We start from the raw sequence: 20,199 nt of genomic DNA, 5'->3' as shown, positions 1-20,199 counted from the left end.
AATATTGAATAAAGCTGTATTTAATCTGAAATCTGACTCATCATGATGAAGTCTCCACCATCTGTCTTCAGAGAACGAGAGAGTACCATCTCTCAGTTCATTTGAAGTAAGAAAGACTTTATAGAGAAATTGATACGTTTAAATAATGTTTTGGTTATTTAAAGTATATTTAAGAGTGTATATGTAAGCTTTTGTTTTTATTATTTTTACTATTTTTGTTAATGTTCACCTGAAAGCGAGTAATTGTTGTAATTGTGCATTCAAATATCTTTTTGCATTTATTTTAAATACAACAATTCTCGGTGGAGCTACCGGAGAGAAAACATTGTTGTCTGAGTGATCATTTCTATCTCTCATTTCCAGGCTGTTACATTTGGAGGCACCGCTGGGATGAATGTGACGAGAGCCAGCTGTCCCTGATAGACGTCCCCGATCACCATTCACCTTTTCACTAGGGCTGTCAATCGATTAAAAAATGTAATCTAATTAATTACATACTCTATATTATTAATATATATTAATTAAAGATATTAATCGAAATTAATCGCATACATAATTAACGGTGCCTGGACCGATACTTTTGAAGAAAGTAAAAAAAAAACAAGAAAGATGAAATGATTTAATAATGTATAACAATAACAATAACTTATTTCACTAATAAATTGCTGTTGAACGACCAAAACGACCACCAGATGGGAAAAGCACATTTAACAATAACTTCGAATGCACCACGAGGCTGTAGTTTACCAGTTTCATTGAACGCACCGTCTTTGCAGTTCCAGATTGTTACACGTGTTGGAATCCTCTACAGTAAAACACAGTCAAACTTTACACCATTTAGCGTTAACTGTCAGCATTTTAACAGTTTTTAATCCAGCTACTACCTAGCGGTAGGCTAACGTTAGCTGCTGTCAAGTATAGTGTTAACTAGCTAGCGATAGGCTAACGTTAGCTGCTGTCTAGTATAGTGTTAACTAGCTAGCGATAGGCTAACGTTAGCTGCTGTCTAGTATAGTGTTAACTAGCTAGCGATAGGCTAACGTTAGCTGCTGTTGAGTATAGTGTTAACTAGCTAGCGATAGGCTAACGTTAGCTGCTGTCTAGTATAGTGTTAACTAGCTAGCGATAGGCTAACGTTAGCTGCTGTCTAGTATAGTGTTAACTAGCTAGCGATAGGCTAACGTTAGCTGCTGTTGAGTATAGTGTTAACTAGCGTCACGTGCAGCTGTGTTTGTGTTGCCTGTATCGTCTGTTTCAGAGCACCAGAGAGAAGAGCAGACATATCAGTGGTACCAGATTTCGGTAGCCAGGGTTGTCAGGAAGAAGATTTTTACAAGTAAATGTTCCAATTAATGATCCAGGCAGCACATTCTCATCTCCCTCCTTCATTTTACAGTCGAATGGTGGCTAGAACGGCTCCGGGTCAAACGTCAATATGGAATGGATTAATCTGTGTTATTTTTTTTAACGCGTTATTTTTTCTCATATTAATTAATCGAAATGAACACGTTATTTTGACAGCCCTACTTTTCACACATCTACAGCCAGGGTGGACGATAGCGTGTGGTGATTCAACGCCTGCCGAAAAAGACTTGCATGCAATCTGAGGTTAACCACGGGTGCCAGGAGAGCTGCATTGTCCATTCTGCAGAGAAATAACTTCACCACACTGACATTATCCACGGGTCCAGGATTGAAATGGAGTCCTCGGAGATCGATGACTTGAAGCTTGAAGTTGGTGGTGCTTTGTACACGTTAACGAATTTGACTGAAGTTTGTGATTTTCTAACGATTGCTGGGTTGGAATTTGAAAAGGTGTCCGGCAAAAGTCGCTCCTTTCTCAAATGTATACATTGCTTAAATTATTCAAAAAATAATTATAATGGCTTTAACTGACCCCACACAATGTTACACAAGGTACGCTTTATATTTTTAGCAACATTGGACCAAATGTCTGTTTGAATCACTTCGATCTGATTGACTTCAATGTTTAAACTTTTTGTTTTGTTGTCTTTTTGTCCTGCTGCAGCTTTGCTCCTCTCCCGTCTGCTTTAGTTCTCTACTCTGCTCCTATCAACCTTTACAACATGTGTATATTGTCCACTCACGCCCATCACACAATACTAACTTCACTGATATCCACATCCCATCATTGAATTACTAAAGTTAACCCTACAAGTCTCTGCTTAAAAGCAGTACACCACCATTAAAAACAATCCACGTTTGGGACAATGATGGCATTGATCCATTAAAAGGATGTTTTTACTGCACTAACTTGGACCTCTTCCATAGCTTGGACTTAGAAGAAGCAACAGACACTATTACTGATTATGTAACATTTTGTAGAGATAACGTGTTAACTCAGAAGTCTATAACTTTGTATCCAAACAATAAATCTTATATTTCCAAGCAAATTAAAGAGTGTGTAGTCCGTAGAAAAATAGCATTTAAAAATGGGGATATTGTTGCCATGAGGAATATCCAAAAAAAACTCAACAGCAAATTAGGAAAGGCAAGGAGGAAGGAGAAGGAGAAATTTGAAACCCACTGCTCCACTATGAATATGAAAAATATGTGGGATTCCATGAAATTTATGACAAACCTGGCCCCGGCTAAAGCATGTCTTACTGTTCTTAATGAGGGGAAAAGCCGATGAATTAAATAACTTTTATGCAAGGTTTTGATTAGCTGAGTTCTAGTAGGATAAAATAGAGGCTCTAGACTCATTACCTGCACTGAATCCCCCAAAAATCACTATTGACCAGCATGTTGTACAGAGTCTTTTCTCACCCACCTGCCCTAGGAAGGCTGCTGGACCAGACGGCATTTCTGGGTCTCTGCTGAAATGATGCAGCGTAGAGCTGGAAGAGGCCTTGTGTCCATCTTTAGGTGTATTTATTTATGTATTTATTCTAAATTTCTTAGATAACTGTTAATGTCAATTTGTTAAGCTGAATTTAAAAGTTAAGTAAGACAAGATCATGACAAACACAGGTTCACCTCAGGGAACTGTTTCATCACCCTTTCTTTTTACATTTATACTGCAGACTACTGTCCACAGCAGGCAAGCTATCAAGTTGTTAAATTTGCTGATGAAACGGCACTCATTGGCTTAATTGAAAATGATGACTATAATCACTTTCAAAATTAGATAAAATCTTTTCTTGATTATTGCGATAGTCATTTCCTAGAACTCAATGTTAAGAAAACTAAAGAATTAGTAATTGATTACAAGAGAAATAAGATGAAAACTGAGGCAGTGGAAATCAAAGGTTCAGTAGTAGAAAGGGTGAACATAGAAGTATTTGGGCATTGTTTTTAATGACAGGCTAACATGGTCTGATCAAGTTGACTTATTGATGGAAAAATTAAATTATTAATTTACAGTGGATAAAGTATATGATGACCACCTGGCAAAAATGACGAAAATAACGAGGGACCTGGGTCACCCTCTTTGTGGTAATTTGACTGGTAGGGTTATGGAACGTAGTGGTAGACTAAGGCCTCCTGTGACACGAAGCAAGCGGTATGCTCTCTCTTTTATACCTCAGGCTATCAGACAGCACAACAAGTACATTTTTATGATTTATGTACTGTAGTTATGGTCTATTTGTATTTTATTTATGCTCTGTATTGTATTATGCACACATTTTTTTATGGGCATTAAGGTGGGTATGAGCACTGTAATTTCCATTTCTATGGATGAAATAAACTTGACTTACCAAAAGTCTCTGGACTCACATGTTGTTCCTTCCACTTGGAAAAGCTCTATTATTATTCCTGTTCCTAAAAAGGTATGCTGTAAGGATTATAATGAATACCGCCCAGTTGTTTTGAGAAAATCATTATCAACCTATTGAAAACAGATGTCATTTGCTCATTAGATCCTTTTTTGTTTGCATTTAGGGGCAAAAGAGGTACAGATGATGCAGTCACTGCCATGGTACATTTGATATCTAAACATTTAGAGGACTCTACCTCATATGAACGTGTTTTATTTGTAGATTTCAGTTCAGCATTTAATACGGTACAGCTACACCTATTCATTAAAAAGCTGAATGACCTTAATGTCCATCCCTCATTATTAGGTGGTACCACTGGTTTCTAACGAATGGTAAACAGCAGGTCAGTGTTAATGGTACTCTCTCAGAGTGGAGAACTTTAAGCACCGGAGCCCCCCAGGGTTGAGTCAGTTCACCTGTCCTTTTTACCCTTTACACAGATGAGTATAGAAGCTAGAATCCCAACAACTATATCATTACATCTTCTGATGATACTGCCATCCTAGCTTTAATAAAAAAGGACAGTGATCTATCTAACTACCTTTCAGAGATTCAGAGGTTTGTAAAATGGTGTGATGACAAACACCTTTTTCTGAATGTTAAAAAAACTGAGGAGATGTTGTAAATAGATGGAAGAATGAATTTGTCCCTGTGTCAATAAAGCTTTTAAATAGCAGATAAACTAATGTCTAGGTCAAGAAGGACTGGGAGGATCTCTTTGGTTTTACTACAATTAAATGATTTACTTAAAGGGATTAGTGTTTTAGGAACCTTGCTGAGTTGTTTGTTCAATAACATCCATGGATGTTTTTCACACACATTGTGGAACAAAAAGTTCATTTTATAGTATACAGTATAGTCTTACGGTGTGTGCGTGTGTGTGTGTGTGTGTGTGTGTGTGTGTGTGTGTGTGTGTGTGTGTGTGTGTGTGTGTGTGTGTGTGTGTGTGTGTGTCCTCAGTGAAGTGTATCAGTCTCTGCAGTAGCTTCCAGCTGCAGCAGTCAGTTCAGTTTCTGTTCAGTCTGACTGAGGGAGGTTTTTGTACGACGCTTTTTCACTGTGTGAACACAAGCTGACTGTTGATTTCATGAACACTCTGACAGTAGTAAACTGCTGCATCTTCAGTCTGGACTCCACTGATGGTCAGAGTGAAGTCAGACTCTTCTCCACTGCCTGTAAAACGATCTGGAATCCCTGATTCTCGCTCATCAGCATTATAAATGAGCAGTTTAGGAGTTTCTCCATCTCTCTGTTGGTACCAGTGTAGATAGCTCCCACCAACAACCCTCTGACTGGTCCTACAGCTGATGGAGACGGAGCCTCCCAGAGCAGAGCTCACTGCTCCAGGCTGAGTCACTGTGACCTGGCCTCTGGACTCTGAGGATACAGAGACAAAAACATAAAGCAGCGTCACGGTTTAGTCGTCTTCATTTCAGAGGGACGGATGTTGATAGAGGAGAGGAGTTTGATTCTCTGGACTTTACCTGTGAAGCAGCAGCAGAGGAGAGTCCAGATGAGGACGGAGATCAAAGTCATGTTTTTGATGAGGAGGATTTCTGTGTCTTCTGTTGTCATGAAGGACAGCTGTCAGTCATCCAGTGTTCAACTCTCAGGACTATAAACTCTCCCAGAGCACTGGAGCATGGTGCTGCTGATGCAAAGTGGCTCTCTATGGAAATGCTCTGACTGACTCCAACAGGGACTTGGATTACTCTGATGATGCTGTTCATCAATGGATCAATCACTTTATCAGAGTATTGATTAGGAATGTGTCACTGCTCATTTGTATGATTCTTTGGTTTGAGTCCATAAAGTATTTTAGGGGTACCAAATATATTAATCACAAGTGTTACCATCCACCTACCCTCCATAGGTTTGCTTCTACAACAGACTAACGATACTCATACAACAATAAACACAAGATCACTCATTCACTGTTAACTTACATTTTGTTTATCGATGTACATGAATAATATCCCCTCTTTGAGGATAAAGGAGGGTTTAAAAATGTACGAATATGTTTGACAAAACTAGGGGGGCCAGAGGGGGGTCGAGGCTTAATATTAAGGGGACCCTGGCCACCCCCCTCCCAGAACCACTGATTCACTACAACACAAATCAATCAAATCACTGTGGGACAGATTTAACTAAATATTATTATTTTTATTATTCATTCATCATCTACAATAAACATGTTATTGATAATTATTTACATTTGGGCCGAATTTATTGTCAAATATTTCTTCAGAAATATTTCTATTATTTTCACTGAAAGAGAAATTTATATTGTTAGTGGATGTTTAACATTTCATTTCAAGTAAAGATTAAATACATTTTCATAGTTTGTGAATCAAGTTTTAAACATTTTGACCAGTTATGACATAAACTGGGTAAACTGTGAATGTGTTTTGGTGAGTTTGTTTGTGTCAAAGTCAGAGAGCCGTGTCTCTCTACAGTGAGAGGTTTTTGTACGGCGGCTCAATGACTTTGTATCACTGTGGTACACGTTCGGTGGAGGAACCAGACTGGAATTTGGAAGTAAGTCAACTGTTTTTTATTTCAAGAGCTATTTTTCTTTGTATTCTTTTATATTCAACCGTCTAGGAAAAATTGTTGCCTTTCAATATTTATGGATATAGGTTTCCACAAAAGTTTGCTCTAAGACTCAAAGTTCACTTTAGTAACAGAAATTCAAAAAGTAATTGTAAGTAAAACATTAAATGAAGATTAGTCATTATTTCCAGCTTTAATGGTAAAGTAGCATCTTGAGGGCTTGTAGGTTTAGTTCAGTCTGACAAAGTCAGAGAGCCGTGTCTCTCTACAGTGAGAGGTTTTTGTACGGCGGCTCAATGACTTTGTATCACTGTGGTACACGTTCGGTGGAGGAACCAGACTGGAATTTGGAAGTAAGTTCCTGCACAAAATAGTTAATACATTATTGTGAAGTCATGTTTTAAATTACATTTTAGGATGGGCAGATAAATATGTTGTTTTATTGATGAAATATATTCATGTTTTTATTCATCCTCCTTTATCATGGAGACTAACTCAGAGCAGCTTCACTAAACATTTCTTTCTATTTAAATAACTTCATGAACACAAAACTTATATTCTACTTCAAATGTTTGTTAAGGTTAGTCTTTAATGTTACACTATGAATATAATGTCATATATTGTTGCAAATTGTGTTTGAAATCTTTGAACAGTTTGCTAAATAATGTCTGAAATCCACATGAAGAAAATTTAATTGTTGTCAGATGATTATTTGTATTTGTTTGTTTCCACTAAATACTGTAAAGTAATGTATGGTTAAGGTTTTAGAATTTGTGAAGTATTTGACATTTTATTTCCAGTGTATAGTTTGATATATATCAGCTCATTGTGTAGATGATTCTCTCTGTGCTGATTTACATGAGAGGCTTCTTAAAGGGAAGTGAAACAATGTGTGAGTGAGTGACTGGTGGAGCAGAAAAAACATCTGACAGAAACTCCTTAAAGGAGAAAACCAACTCTCACACAGTAAAGGTGTCCAAGTGGCTGTTGGTTGATTGACAGCTGTGTGGTCCCTGTCCTCTAATCTGATTGGTGTCTCCTAGGTGATGTCCGTCCCACCCTGACGGTGCTGCCCCCCTCCAGAGAGGAGCTGCTGAAGGGGAAGGCCACGCTCATGTGCCTGGCCAACAAGGGCTTCCCCTCAGACTGGAGTCTGGCCTGGAAGGTGGACGGCAGCAGCAGCAGCAGCTGGGAGGAGAGCAGGAGCCCCGGGGTGCTGGAGAAGGACGGCAAATACAGCTGGAGCAGCACCCTGAGGCTCCCTGCAGACCAGTGGGAGAAGGTGGGCTCTGTGACCTGTGAGGCCACCCAGGGCTCCCAGACTCCACTCTCAGAGACACTGAGGAGAGACCAGTGTTCCCAGTCCTGACCTGACTCACTGGGACTCTGCTACTGGTTTCACTCTGATACTGATCTCAGTCTGCTCTCTGCTACTCTTTCTTTCTCTCTACAGATTCATCACAATTTGAAAGTTCATTTTGTGTTGCTTGCAGTAATGCTGATATTCTCTGTATGTTAAAACAATAAAGACAAATGTATCAACTTAATGTTGTCCGAGCTTATTGATACTAGAATGACTGCCGTCATGTGTTCCTTTCTTAAATGAACATGTACAGTATCAACTAAATCCTGAGAGAGTTTATCTCTGTAGCATTTCCATTAGATGATTCTTTCAGAAAGAACTGATGAGATGATGTAATGCAGGTCCCATCTGCTCGGTGCAGCCTGACAGTGTTTAGCTGTGGTGTCCTACAGCAGGTATGGAGCTGGTGGGAAAGGATGAAAGTCAAACTCTGGTCAGCACCACTGTTACTGCTCTCCTTGACAAAGTCAATGTGAGAGAAAGTCAACAGATTCTTTGGGTTTTTCTTCCAACAATAATTGTCACCACTGTCATCTAATGTGTCTGATCTAAAGCAGGTAACAGGTAGATGGGATTACCTGCTGTGCTGTGCACTTTGATACAGAAGTGGTTTTAGATCTTGTGGTAATCTGATCTCCTCAGTTCATAAGTTCATATCACATTAACGGTTTCGATAGGAACTTTTTTTGGCATTTATGTTTCTAGTAAAACTTTGTTCATCACAATGTGAAAAGAGTCTTAAGAGTCCACCACTGTTTGTTTCATTAGCGATATAAGTTGACACACGTTCTTCTCATCATATTCTGTTCAAAGTTCCCAAAACAAATACTGTCTTCTGTATGTTATCATTACAGTCTGCTGCAGCCAAAGACTGGAACTATCTACAACAAAACACTAAAGCTGAAAAATTGTATCTTGATGTCAGCTTTTAACAACTCTGTTATGGACATTCTGGCTGATACATGCAGCTGTTTTCAGAACCACAATCATTCCCTCACCATTATCTGTCTGCTGTTTACTGTTGCTCCGTGCATATCTTTGTTGTCTTGCTGCTGCTGTTTAGCTCTGCATGTTGAATTAGTTCTTGTGTTTGTTGCTCGTGTTCTGTTGTCGTTTGACACGATGCTTGTGTGCTAGACTGTATGTCATTGATGTTATACTTGCTGTGATTGTATGTAAGTAGTGGAGGTGTTGGAAATGTTTGGATGTTTGCTGTCATCTTTTTAACTGACAATTTGACAATGAAATTGACATTTCTCTTTTAGCCCTTACACCCTCCCTTAAGAGGCTTTGCCTTTTGGAAAGCTGCCATTGTAAATATATATGTGTTTTAAATGACTTGCCTGGAAGAAAAAAATAATAATTAAAAAATCAGACAGATCTGTGTCCACAATGAAACTAATAATGAAACACGTTGTTTTGGTAACTGTAATGGGACTATTTTTACAAACTCTTTTAATTTAGTGTATTTCTGTGTGTGTGTGTGTGTGTGTGTGTGTGTGTGTGTGTGTGTGTGTGTGTGTGTGTGTGTGTGTATGTGTGTGTGTGTGTGTGTGTGTGTGTGTGTGTGTGTGTGTCCTCAGTGAAGTGTATCAGTCTCTGCAGTAGCTTCCAGCTGCAGCAGTCAGTTCGGTTTCTGTTCAGTCTGACTGAGGGAGGTTTTTGTACAATGCTTTTTCACTGTGTGAACACACCCTGACTGTTGATATAGTGTTCACTCTGACAGTAGTAAACTGCTGCATCTTCAGTCTGGACTCCACTGATGGTCAGAGTGAAGTCAGAGTTTGATCCACTGCCTGTAAAACGATCTGGAATCCCTGATTGTAGAGTGCTAGTATAGTAAATGAGCAGTTTAGGAGTTTCTCCATCTCTCTGTTGGTACCAGGCTAAAAGGTGGTAGCCGCTCCAAACACGAACAGCCTGACTGGTCCTACAGCTGATGGAGACGGAGCCTCCCAGAGCAGAGCTCACTGCTCCAGGCTGAGTCACTGTGACCTGGCCTCTGGACTCTGAGGATACAGAGACAAAAACATAAAGCAGCGTCACGGTTTAGTCGTCTTCATTTCAGAGGGACGGATGTTGATAGAGGAGAGGAGTTTGATTCTCTGGACTTTACCTGTGAAGCAGCAGCAGAGGAGAGTCCAGATGAGGACGGAGATCAAAGTCATGTTTTTGATGAGGAGGATTTCTGTGTCTTCTGTTGTCATGAAGGACAGCTGTCAGTCATCCAGTGTTCAACTCTCAGGACTATAAACTCTCCCAGAGCACTGGAGCATGGTGCTGCTGATGCAAAGTGGCTCTCTATGGAAATGCTCTGACTGACTCCAACAGGGACTTGGATTACTCTGATGATGCTGTTTATCAATGGATCAAACACTTTATCAGAGTATAGTAAATGTTAGATTTAGGGTCCCATGGACCTGCTGGAACATTTACAGGAAGTATTTTATTCCTTATGTCATACAGCCATTGAACACAGAATGACTCCATCAGGGAACACTTGTTATTTTGAGAGTTGCTCTCTTGTATTATATGTTGTATTATTTATAGAACCTATCTGCTGCTACCTGTCCATTTACACTATTGTATATTGTATTCTGTATGTTTTTAATGGTGTGCTGTGTTATGTGTATTGTATTTATCTTTGCTGTACTTTGGGAGAAGCCAAACACAAATTTCCACTGAGGTGGACAATAAAGTCAATCTAATCTAATGTCTTCTGTCTTATTTAAATTAATTGCAAGAGAAGAAATTACAGACATTTGACATGTACCAAAAACATGCATTAAGGAAATCTGCAGCACTGTGTTATTGTCAGTTTTCTTTTTATCTGACAAGATTTTATAAACAGCCTCATTTTGGTGAGTTTGTTTGTGTCAAAGTCAGAGAGCCGTGTCTCTCTACAGTGAGAGGTTTTTGTACGGCGGCTCAATGACTTTGTATCACTGTGGTGGACTTTTGGTGGAGGAACCAGACTGAATGTTGGAAGTAAGTCAAACTTTTAAGAAACTATTATTTCAGGAGCTATTTTTCTTCTTTTACTCTCTGCACTACTAACTTTCCAAAGGTTTGCTGTTGAAATAGAAAATTAAAAAGTTCATTGTGAAGAAAATGAAATATTGAGTCAGAGGATAAATCATTATTACCAACTTTAATGGTAAAGTAGCATCTTGAGGGCTTGTAGGTTTAGTTCAGTCTGTCAAAGTCAGAGAGCCGTGTCTCTCTACAGTGAGAGGTTTTTGTACGGCGGCTCAATGACTTTGTATCACTGTGGTACACGTTCGGTGGAGGAACCAGACTGAATGTTGGAAGTAAGTTTCTGCACAAATACTAAAAACTATATTGTAAATTTTGTAAAGTAATGTTTTAAATTCTGTTTAAAGTCGATAAAATATATATGTATTCATGTTTTTATTTCTCCTCCTTTATCGTGGAGACTAACTCAGAGCAGCTTCACTAAACATTTCTTTACACATTTCTGTCAAACTGAAATTTAAATGACTTGAAGTGTGGAAAAGATAAAACTGAAAAACTGTTCTACAAGATTCTTTTTTAATTTTCCACATCAATGATAACTGTTTAAAGCAAATGAAGATTCAGATATTCAAACAATTGAACAGAGCAAAGATAAAGATTGGTATTTGAAAATGTGCAACATCTCTTTACTGTGTCATGTATTGTTACAAAGTTTGAAAACTATTTGAACAGTTTGGTAATGATGATCAAAATCACATGAAGAACATTTGATGTTGTCAGCTCATTTTCTGGATTTGTTTCTATTCCACTAAATACTTTAAAGTCATGTATAGTTAGGTTGTTGATGATCTGTTTTGGAGGTTTGAATATTGGCCCAAAAGTTGACATGTTATTTCCAGTGTATAGTTTGATATATATCAGCTCATTGTGTAGATGATTCTCTCTGTGCTGATTTACATGAGAGGCTTCTTAAAGGGAAGTGAAACAATGTGTGAGTGAGTGACTGGTGGAGCAGAAAAACCATCTGACAGAAACTCCTTAAAGGAGAAAACCAACTCTCACACAGTAAAGGTGTCCAAGTGGCTGTTGGTTGATTGACAGCTGTGTGGTCCCTGTCCTCTAATCTGATTGGTGTCTCCTAGGTGATGTCCGTCCCACCCTGACGGTGCTGCCCCCCTCCAGTGAGGAGCTGCTGAAGGGGAAGGCCACGCTCATGTGCCTGGCCAACAAGGGCTTCCCCTCAGACTGGAGTCTGGCCTGGAAGGTGGACGGCAGCAGCAGCAGCAGCAGCAGCAGCAGCTGGGAGGAGAGCAGGAGCCCCGGGGTGCTGGAGAAGGACGGCAAATACAGCTGGAGCAGCACCCTGAGGCTCCCTGCAGACCAGTGGGAGAAGGTGGGCTCTGTGACCTGTGAGGCCACCCAGGGCTCCCAGACTCCACTCTCAGAGACACTGAGGAGAGACCAGTGTTCCCAGTCCTGACCTGACTCACTGGGACTCTGCTACTGGTTTCACTCTGATACTGATCTCAGTCTGTAACTCTCTCTCTCTCTCTCTCTCTCTCTCTCTCTTTCTTTTCCCCACTCACTGTCTAATTTCATGTTTCATTGATAGTTTTGTTGCTTGTTGTACTTTTGATGATGTCATCACAATAAATCCCCTTTCATCAAATCAGTAGTTTTCATGTCTGTTATTGTAAAGAAACAGCAGACAGGGCTCACCCAGTTCTCATGGAATATTTGACCTTTTAAGCCGACGTGGACAAGAAGTCTCACACAAATGCTCAGAGGAATAAGAATTTAAAAATCCACATTTCAAAAACATCTGCTGAGGAAGATCATGTGATATGATTGGAATCTCAACAACAGCTAATGGATGGACGTTGTGAAGAGATTATTTTGCTGTTTCCAAAGTGAAGAATTAACTTTTGGTCTCAGTGTATTTGTTGGGTTTTTGAGTTGCATGTAAGAGAAAATGTTTTTGCATATACTTCATATAGATTCAGGCATATATTTTATATTTTCTATATTACTATTTTTATAATTATCAAGTTGGCTCCTCTTGATTCTTTCGTACAAATGTATAAGTTGCTTAAATGATTTTAAAATTCACACATAGTCACTGGTTACAACAGTCTGTTGTAAAACCATACAGCATCTTGTCTTCCATAATTTAAAACAAACAATACATATGATTATTTGCATCAATTCCTTGTGCTTCTCTGATAGTACATCATCTATGATACAGTACATAACAGATTTATATGATAGATCAACATTTACACCAAACCCTTTTAATCTGTCCCAGACTTCTTTTGCTCTGTAGCAGTCCATTAAAAGATGCTTTTTAGTCTCATCATCGTTGCAGTGAATCAGTGGCCATTTTGTTGTTGTTACATAGCAACTCCAAGACACAACAGCTCTGACAGGAAGTCTGTTTACGGACATCAGCCATCTCACATCACGAATGCTCTCCGAAATGTTCTTATTTTTTACAAATTTCAAAAGCTGGGTTCCTTCATTTTATGTTATATCTTTATAATTTATATACCCACCATAGGCCATTCCAGTCTATTTGAAGGTTTTCATATTCATACATAAATCACCATAAATAAGGTTATATTCTGGACCTTGTCTGGCTCTCCCTCTCCTTTTTCTCCACTTGGAGCGGTCACCGACCCAGAGAGCATTCCTGGAGATGGCTGCTGAAACATTTATAACAAAGGCAATATACATTCTTATTTCCATTTCTACTGCCCCTAACCCCCCCATATTCTTTACTTTTATACTTGATTTCTCTTTTGTTACTTCCCTAGTTGTACCCCAAACCAAACTTACACACTGTTTATTTCATTTAATTATCATTTTGTTAGATGGAGGAAGGATGTTTGCTAAAAACAGGAGTTTGGATGAGATGAAAGTTTTGATAATGTTGACTCTTGATTTATAATTAGTGTTTTAGTTTTCCTATTTTTTTTACTTCTCCTTTAACTTCACATAGTTAAGTCTCGGTTTCTTTCACTACAGTTTCTAATGCAACTGGTCAAACCCAAGATTTTAATTTCATCCTTTACTTTAATGTTGATATTACGTTTGTTACTTTCCGCTCCGATCCAAACAGCCTCTGTTTTATCCTGATTTAACTTAGCGCCAGAAGCTAGTTCATACAAGTTCAGGTGATTAGTTAACACATCCATCTCCATCTGTTTTTTTTATAACAACTGTGACATCGTCTGCATAGGCCATGGCAGTAACTTTGGGCGCGAGCCCAGCGTGTGTACCAGATATGAGACTATCTGAGTTAATGGTTGTAATAAGGGGGCTGATGGCCAGGATGTATAAAGCAGCACTCAGAGGGCAGCCCTGTTTCACCCCTCTCTCTACATTAAAGGGCTCTATTAAAACACCATTTACATTGACACGCACTCTAGATTTAACATACAGACATCTGATCAAAATGTATAAAAGTTTCTGGAAAGCCATAAGACTCCATAACAGCCAATAGATCGTCTCTGGAAATATAATCAAAGGCTTTTTTTTTTGGTCCAGCCTGATTACATAGAAGTCTGTTTTTTATCAGATTTATTTATCATTTCTCTCAATGTGCAGAGATTGTCCCACATTTGTTATTTTTCTATAAATTCATCTAATATATAATTTAATCTATTCATAATTACTTTGGATAATATTTTATAATCAGTGTTCATTATAGTCAGATGTCTATAGTTATCAATGTCATTTTCATCACCTTTCTTATAGAGTAGACACATTACACCTTGATAAAAGGATTCCCCCATACAGCCAGCGTTCAGACCTTCCTTATACATCTCTGTGAGGACGTTTGATACATCATCGATATTTAACTGATAAAACTCTGTAGACAGACCATCAGGGCCGGGACTTTTACCTACATTAAGTTGTTTGATGGCCTGCAAAACTTCATCCCTTCTTATGTTTCCCTCAAGCTCTGAAAAGTTTAGAGAGCTGTATGAGGGAAGCCTATCTAATAAAATGTTTACACAGCCAGAATCTATTTCTATTTGTTTATAAGCATCTGCACATAATTCTTTGATCACTTGTCATTTCTGTTTTTCATCAAATATTACATCACCGTCCTGTTTCTTTATGGAAATATGGATCAATTTATTTTGAATTTGCTGTTGTCCCGCTTTAAGGGTGTGTATTAAGTTTCCTCTGTTATCTATATTTGTTTGTTTATGTGTTGTATAATATTTCATAATTAAAGTTATCTATTTGTGCTTTTAATTCTAACATGACCTCATCATCAGAGTTTGATCTTTTCTTCATCTGTTTGAAGTTAACACTGATAACCACATCCCATCATTGAATTAGTAAAGTTAACCCTACAAGTCCCTGCTTAAAAGCAGTACACCACCATTAAAAACAATCCACGTTTGGGACAATGATGGCATTGATCCATTAAAAGGATGTTTTTACTGCACTAACTTGGACCTCTTCCATAGCTTGGACTTAGAAGAAGCAACAGACACTATTACTGATTATGTAACATTTTGTAGAGATAACGTGTTAACTCAGAAGTCTATAACTTTGTATCCAAACAATAAATCTTATATTTCCAAGGAAATTAAAGAGTGTGTAGTCCGTAGAAAAATAGCATTTAAAAATGGGGATGTTGTTGCCATGAGGAAAATCCAAAAAAAACTCAACAGCAAATTAGGAAAGGCAAGGAGGGAGGAGAAGGAGAAATTTGAAACCCACTGCTCCACTATGAATATGAAAAAAAATGATTCCATGAAATTTATGATAAACCTGGCCCCGGCTAAAACATGTCTTACTGTTCTTAATGAGGGGGAAAAGCTGATTAATTAAATAACTTTTATGCAAGGTTTTGATTAGCTGAGTTCTAGTAGGATAAAATAGAGGCTCTAGACTCATTACCTGCACTGAATCCCCCAAAAATCACTATTGACCAGCATGTTGTACAGAGTCTTTTCTCACCCACCTGCCCTAGGAAGGCTGCTGGACCAGACGGCATTTCTGGGTCTCTGCTGAAATGATGCAGCGTAGAGCTGGCAGAGGCCTTGTGTCCTATTTACCAAAAGTCTCTGGACTCACATGTTGTTCCTTCCACTTGGAAAAGCTCTATTATTATTCCTGTTCCTAAAAAGGTATGCTGTAAGGATTATAATGAATACCGCCCAGTTGTTTTGAGAAAATCATTATCAACCTATTGAACACAGATGTCATTTGCTCATTAGATCCTTTTCAGTTTGCATTTAGGGGCAAAAGAGGTACAGATGATGCAGTCACTGCCATGGTACATTTGATATCTAAACATTTAGAGGAGCCTACCTCATATGAACGTGTTTTATTTGTAGATTTCAGTTCAGCATTTAATACGGTACAGCAACACCTATTCATTAAAAGCTGAATGACCTTAATGTCCATCCCTCATTATTAGGTGGTACCACTGGTTTCTAACGAATGGTAAACAGCAGGTCAGTGTTAATGGTACTCTCTCAGAGTGGAGAACTTTAAGCACCGGAGCCCCCCAGGGTTGCGTCAGTTCACCTGTCCTTTTTACCCTTTACACAGATGAGTATAGAAGCTAGAATCCCAACAACTATATCATTACATCTTCTGATGATACTGCCATCCTAGCATTAATAAAAAAGGACAGTGATCTATCTAACTACCTTTCAGAGATTCAGAGGTTTGTAAAATGGTGTGATGACAAACACCTTTTTCTGAATGTTAAAAAAACTGAGGAGATGTTGTAAATAGATGGAAAAATTAATTTGTCCCTGAGTCAATAAAGCTTTTAAATAGCAGATAAACTAATGTCTAGGTCAAGAAGGACTGGGAGGATCTCTTTGGTTTTACTACAATTAAATGATTTACTTAAAGGGATTAGTGTTTTAGGAACCTTGCTGAGTTGTTTGTTCAATAACATCTATGGATGTTTTTCACACACATTGTGGAACAAAAAGTTCATTTTATAGTATACAGTATAGTCTTACGGTGTGTGTGTGTTTGTGTGTGTGTGTGTGTGTGTGTGTCCTCAGTGAAGTGTATCAGTCTCTGCAGTAGCTTCCAGCTGCAGCAGTCAGTTCAGTTTCTGTTCAGTCTGACTGAGGGAGGTTTTTGTACGACGCTTTTTCACTGTGTGAACACATACTGACTGTTGATTTCATGAACACTCTGACAGTAGTAAACTGCTGCATCTTCAGTCTGGACTCCACTGATGGTCAGAGTGAAGTCAGAGTTTGATCCACTGCCTGTAAAACGATCTGGAATCCCTGATTCTCGCTCATCAGCATAATAAATGAGCAGTTTAGGAGTTTCTCCATCTCTCTGTTGGTACCAGGCTAATCTCTGAGTGGTGCTCCCACCATAAACAGCCTGACTGGTCCTACAGCTGATGGAGACGGAGCCTCCCAGAGCAGAGCTCACTGCTCCAGGCTGAGTCACTGTGACCTGGCCTCTGGACTCTGAGGATACAGAGACAAAAACATAAAGCAGCGTCACGGTTTAGTCGTCTTCATTTCAGAGGGACGGATGTTGATAGAGGAGAGGAGTTTGATTCTCTGGACTTTACCTGTGAAGCAGCAGCAGAGGAGAGTCCAGATGAGGACGGAGATCAAAGTCATGTTTTTGATGAGGAGGATTTCTGTGTCTTCTGTTGTCATGAAGGACAGCTGTCAGTCATCCAGTGTTCAACTCTCAGGACTATAAACTCTCCCAGAGCACTGGAGCATGGTGCTGCTGATGCAAAGTGGCTCTCTATGGAAATGCTCTGACTGACTCCAACAGGGACTTGGATTACTCTGATGATGCTGTTCATCAATGGATCAATAACTTTATCAGAGTATTGATTATGCATGTTTCAATAACACTTTGACTTCTTGACAAATCTTTCAAAATGTTCGATTTAGGCTTCCCAGCACCAAGGGCGTAAATCCCAGGGGGGTCGGGGGGGTCAGGACCCCCCCATCTAAGGGTTGTCCCCCCCTAGAAATATCGCTAAAACAATGCTGTGTATTGTATATAACATAATGATGTACACTTAAAATATCTGTGTAAGTAGTAAAACAATACAACCCCCAAAAAATGCTTTTTAAGTTTAGAAACATTTTGAGTCCCCCCTCCCTTGCCTCACAGTGGTTTGGTCCACTGCCTGCTGTACCCACACACAACAAGTCCGGTGGACCACGGGAGAGAATGAGAGAACGAACTGCTAACGTTAGTTGTCGTATGTAGTAAGTAGGTGGTTCAAGGCTATTTTATTCACATTAAACATCGGATGAAGTTTTTCTTTTCTCAAATAGAAATGATGCTGAGTAATTAATAAATTAGTCATGACAAAAAAGTTCGTTATGTTAGTGTAATATAATGTAACGTTACCTAGCTTATACCTTGTTGGATAGAAATGCACCCATTACAACTAACGTTACCACGGCGATAAGCCTATGTGTGTGAACTGATATTAGGGTTAATATTGAAGATCTACAGTTGTGTTTTGCTCAATATGAAAGTAAGTGGCTGATCAGTTAAATATATATCCTCTGTCCCAGACAAAACCTAATATTTATGTGGAGGACGCAAGATCATTTTATAATTATAATATGACCACGTGGTGAACCTATGAACCTAACTCATATTTAGACATCTGACGTCAAAGATTTGTGTTGTTGTTAAAAATGACAGAGAAAAGAAAAACAGACATAAGATCCTTTTTCAGTAGACCTACACCAAAACGCCAAGTAAGTACAATGAGTCCTCATATCAAGACAATTTGGTAACATCTTTATAAGAATGGGTGCTTATGGAAATACTAATGTCACTATGTCACAGGCAAAGGAGACAGAAAGAGCTGAGGAACAGGGACACCAGGGACAGTCAGGTGGAGAGTCTCAGGGAGACCAGGGACAGTCAGGTGGAGAGTCTCAGGGAGACCAGGGACAGTCAGGTGGAGAGTCTCAGGGAGACCAGGGACAGTCAGGGACAGTCAGGTGGAGAGTCTCAGGGAGACCAGGGACAGTCAGGTGTAGAGTCTCAGGTAGACCAGGGACAGTCAGGTGGAGAGTCTCAGGTAGACCAGGGACAGTCAGGTGGAGAGTCTCAGGTAGACCAGGGACAGTCAGGTGGAGAGTCTCAGGTAGACCAGGGACAGTCAGGTGGAGAGTCTCAGGTAGACCAGGGACAGACAGGTGGAGAGTCTCAGGTAGACCAGGGACAGTCAGGGACAGTCAGGTGGAGAGTCTCAGGGAGACCAGGGACAGTCAGGTGTAGAGTCTCAGGTAGACCAGGGACAGTCAGGTGGAGAGTCTCAGGTAGACCAGGGACAGTCAGGTGGAGAGTCTCAGGTAGACCAGGGACAGTCAGGTGGAGAGTCTCAGGTAGACCAGGGACAGTCAGGTGGAGAGTCTCAGGTAGACCAGGGACAGACAGGTGGAGAGTCTCAGGTAAGTGTGTTGAGCTCAGTTCATATTTTTGGAGGTGTGTGGCTGTCAGGGTGAGCAGATGAGCTTTACCAGTGGCTCACTAATTTACATTATGATCAGCTAATTTAACAAGTGTACAAAAGCATTGTATTTCTTTTATATGGGGACACTTTTTGAAAATAACTCATTATGTTTTAAGGTATTTTTGTGGCTTGATTATAAACAACTTAAAAATAAATACATGGTTTTAAAAAAGAATATTTTGGTCAATTTAGTCAGCTTTTTCAATGAATCGAGAGAAACACTGAAAAGAAGGATAATGGTACAGTCTCCATGCTACACTAATGATAGTGATTTCTTTTTTTTTTATTGTCCCCCCCTACTGTTAGATCAGATTTACGCCCATGCCCAGGACCAGCTGGAACATATACAAGAATTCTTTATTCCCTATGCCATACAGGCATTATTGAACACAGAATGACTGCATCAGAGAACACTTGTTATTTTTTAAGATTTTCTCTCTTGTATTTTATATTTATTTCTATATATTCTGCATGTTTTAAATGATCAACACTGGCCTCTTAACGGCTGGGAGCAGAGAGGCAGGACACATATGCAAACACACAGAGTCAGTGAACTGTAGCTGTCCTCAACATGTCATGCTGTTTCCCCCTCAGTGCTGAGAGCATGGACCTACATATTTACATATTCACATGGAGAGGATATTGAAAAGTCTGGTAGTAAACTGATCCAGTGACTTGTGGACAGTTTTGTTGTGTCTTTCCAGTTTGGAAATAAGTTTTTTTTTATAATGATTAGTGATATTTAAATTAATGCAGGTTTGACAAGTTTGGGTGTTTGTAATGTGAACATTTCACCAAGTAAAGTTGTGATGATCTTTATAGAAGGCTGAGGCCAGTGTTGTAGTTCTCAACATCAGTCTTGGTCTCAAGACTATTTTTTAAAGGTTTCGGTTTCATCTCGGATTTGACTGCAGTTTTACTCAGTCTTGTCTCTTCTCAGATAAAGAGGACTCTGGGTTTTATTTTAAGACCGGTCAAGACCACAACTGCCTTTTGATCATGTCATCAAGGCATTTCTC

The 20,199-nt window shown here is 39.3% G+C and overlaps 4 gene segments (V, D, J or C); 2 read left to right on the top strand and 2 right to left on the bottom strand.

Moving 5' to 3' along the window:
• Positions 1–4,821: 4,821 nt before the first annotated feature.
• LOC116039047 lies at positions 4,822–5,323 on the bottom strand. The segment is given in 2 exon segments: positions 4,822–5,159; positions 5,267–5,323. Coding segments are annotated over 2 exon segments (375 nt in total).
• Positions 5,324–6,263: 940 nt separating this feature from the next.
• Positions 6,264–7,882, top strand: LOC116046452. The segment is given in 3 exon segments: positions 6,264–6,320; positions 6,613–6,688; positions 7,379–7,882. Coding segments are annotated over 3 exon segments (459 nt in total).
• A 213-nt stretch (positions 7,883–8,095) lies between these two features.
• On the top strand, positions 8,096–12,346 carry LOC116039060. The segment is given in 3 exon segments: positions 8,096–8,170; positions 10,611–10,686; positions 11,817–12,346. Coding segments are annotated over 3 exon segments (489 nt in total).
• A 4,451-nt stretch (positions 12,347–16,797) lies between these two features.
• Positions 16,798–17,346, bottom strand: LOC118493322. The segment is given in 2 exon segments: positions 16,798–17,144; positions 17,252–17,346. Coding segments are annotated over 2 exon segments (423 nt in total).
• Positions 17,347–20,199: the final 2,853 nt, after the last annotated feature.

The sequence above is a fragment of the Sander lucioperca genome, chromosome 16, assembly GCF_008315115.2.
Source record: "Sander lucioperca isolate FBNREF2018 chromosome 16, SLUC_FBN_1.2, whole genome shotgun sequence".
Taxonomy (NCBI): Eukaryota; Metazoa; Chordata; class Actinopteri; order Perciformes; family Percidae; genus Sander; species Sander lucioperca.
This window is presented reverse-complemented; position numbering and strand designations above follow the sequence as displayed.